Here is a 1,700-nt window from a genome sequence, read left to right on the forward strand (position 1 = left end):
ACAATGGATGCCGGATCTCACGCCCGATCGCCCGAGATCGGGCTCGGGCGTCGTCAGGCATCCATTGCAAACGCCCGAGCCCGAGCCGCGCGATCGAAAGTTCGGTCGTTCCGATCTCGCACCCGATCGATCGGGCATTCATTGCAGCCCCGCGCCCGATCTGTGCATTTTTGGCGATTTTTTTTTTAATTCTTTAAACCCTAATTACACCACTATAAATAACCAATCCTAAATTCACTTTTCACACACCAACACTCTCTACTCTACTCACTTTATCTTCTCTTTTCTCATTTTCACACTTTCAAGAATGGATCCGAGTCAATTCCCAAACCCCCATGGTGTCGTCGACGACGATATGCCGTTGTTTGGCGGCGGCAGCGCCCGGTGGCCCGGCCACAAAGACTACCGGGTCGAGACGCTTGGATCTGTAGGGTCCACTTACATTTCGGACTCTGAGTTCGATCCGTTCTTAACACCGACTCGTACCGGGTTGAGGACATGAAGCCTAGTTGTGAGCAACCTCGTGCCCCTGAGCCGCCGAGGAGGAAGAGGAAGATGGCGCGGAAGGAAAAGGCGGCATCCGTCCCAGTCCCAGTCCCACTCCCATCCAACGCACCCAACGAAGAGTACGCAACAGGGCGTACTGACTACAAGTTGGAGGAGTATGTAAAGGTGGCTCAGTGTTGGGTCGATATATCGGAGGATTTGATATGCGCCAACAACCAGACTTCGTCCAGGATGTGGGATCGCATTGAGGCCAGATACAACGAGGTGAAACCGATTTGGGAGTACAAGCGGACCAAGGTTCAGCTGCGCAAGTGTTGGGATCGGAACAAGCTCCACGTCAACAACTTCTGCTATATCTACAACAGGAACAAGGACGCAAGGGGCAGCGGTGAGAGCATGGAGAATGTCCTCAAGAAGTCGATGTCCGAGTACCATAAGCAGTTCGGGCAGTTCAAGATGTACAATGTTTGGTTGATCTTGAAAGACAAGGCGAAGTTCAACGGAGGGATACCGGTTGGATCCTCGGCTGCGAAGCGGACGAAGAACACCGCCACTGGCGGTTACACAAGCAGCGACCCATCTCCTGTGGATCTGAACGCTGAGCCGGAAGGGAGTTCCGGCACACCTACGTCTACTTTTAGACGACCCATTGGCACCAAGGCTGCCAAAGCCCAGGCCAAAGGGAAGACGAAGGCGGCCGCGTCTTGATAGGCTCCCCCGCAGTTTGCGCCTCCTCCGTCTGCTCAGCTCATGGCCTCAGCGATCGAGGAGTTTGATGCACTGTTTATTAGCACTAAAAATACCTGCAAGTTACAGGGTACAACTAGTATAGCTAAAGGTCAGTACCGGGATATCGAACACAGGGAATAAGATTGTAACTGGCTATCATATACTAAGCGTCATATACTATCTAGAGACACAGAGTATTTTTGGTTTTGGTTTTATAAACTAGGCATAAATATAAACAAATATAAAAATAAAATAATACAAAGCAGGCTAAAGAAAGTAGAGTTTTAGGATCCAACTACTACGACCTCTTGATGATTAATCTCACAGAACCTTTACCTTTATGTGTCTCCAGGATTATTAGGAAAGTCACGATTTTTAGATAAGCCCTCTCTCAAGCGCACCTATCCAATAGATTAGACTCTAACTATCAAAGTCTCCTTCCAATAGATTAGATTCTAACTCCT

The 1,700-nt window shown here is 49.4% G+C and overlaps 1 protein-coding gene across 1 annotated transcript; it reads left to right on the plus strand.

Annotated features, from left to right (window-relative positions):
- The first annotated feature begins 498 nt into the window (after positions 1-498).
- Positions 499-1,215, plus strand: LOC121790158. Its single transcript, XM_042188437.1, has one exon. The coding sequence runs from the start codon at positions 499-501 to the stop codon at positions 1,213-1,215; it is 717 nt and encodes a 238-aa protein (XP_042044371.1).
- The last annotated feature ends 485 nt before the right edge of the window (positions 1,216-1,700 follow it).

Source organism: Salvia splendens, unplaced genomic scaffold, assembly GCF_004379255.2.
Source record: "Salvia splendens isolate huo1 unplaced genomic scaffold, SspV2 ctg426, whole genome shotgun sequence".
Lineage (NCBI taxonomy): Eukaryota > Viridiplantae > Streptophyta > Magnoliopsida > Lamiales > Lamiaceae > Salvia > Salvia splendens.

What these genes read in the sequence shown, in the direction of transcription:
- LOC121790158 (XM_042188437.1), top strand. Translation starts at nt 499, where the DNA reads ATGAAGCCTAGTTGTGAGCAACCTCGTGCCCCTGAGCCGCCGAGGAGG.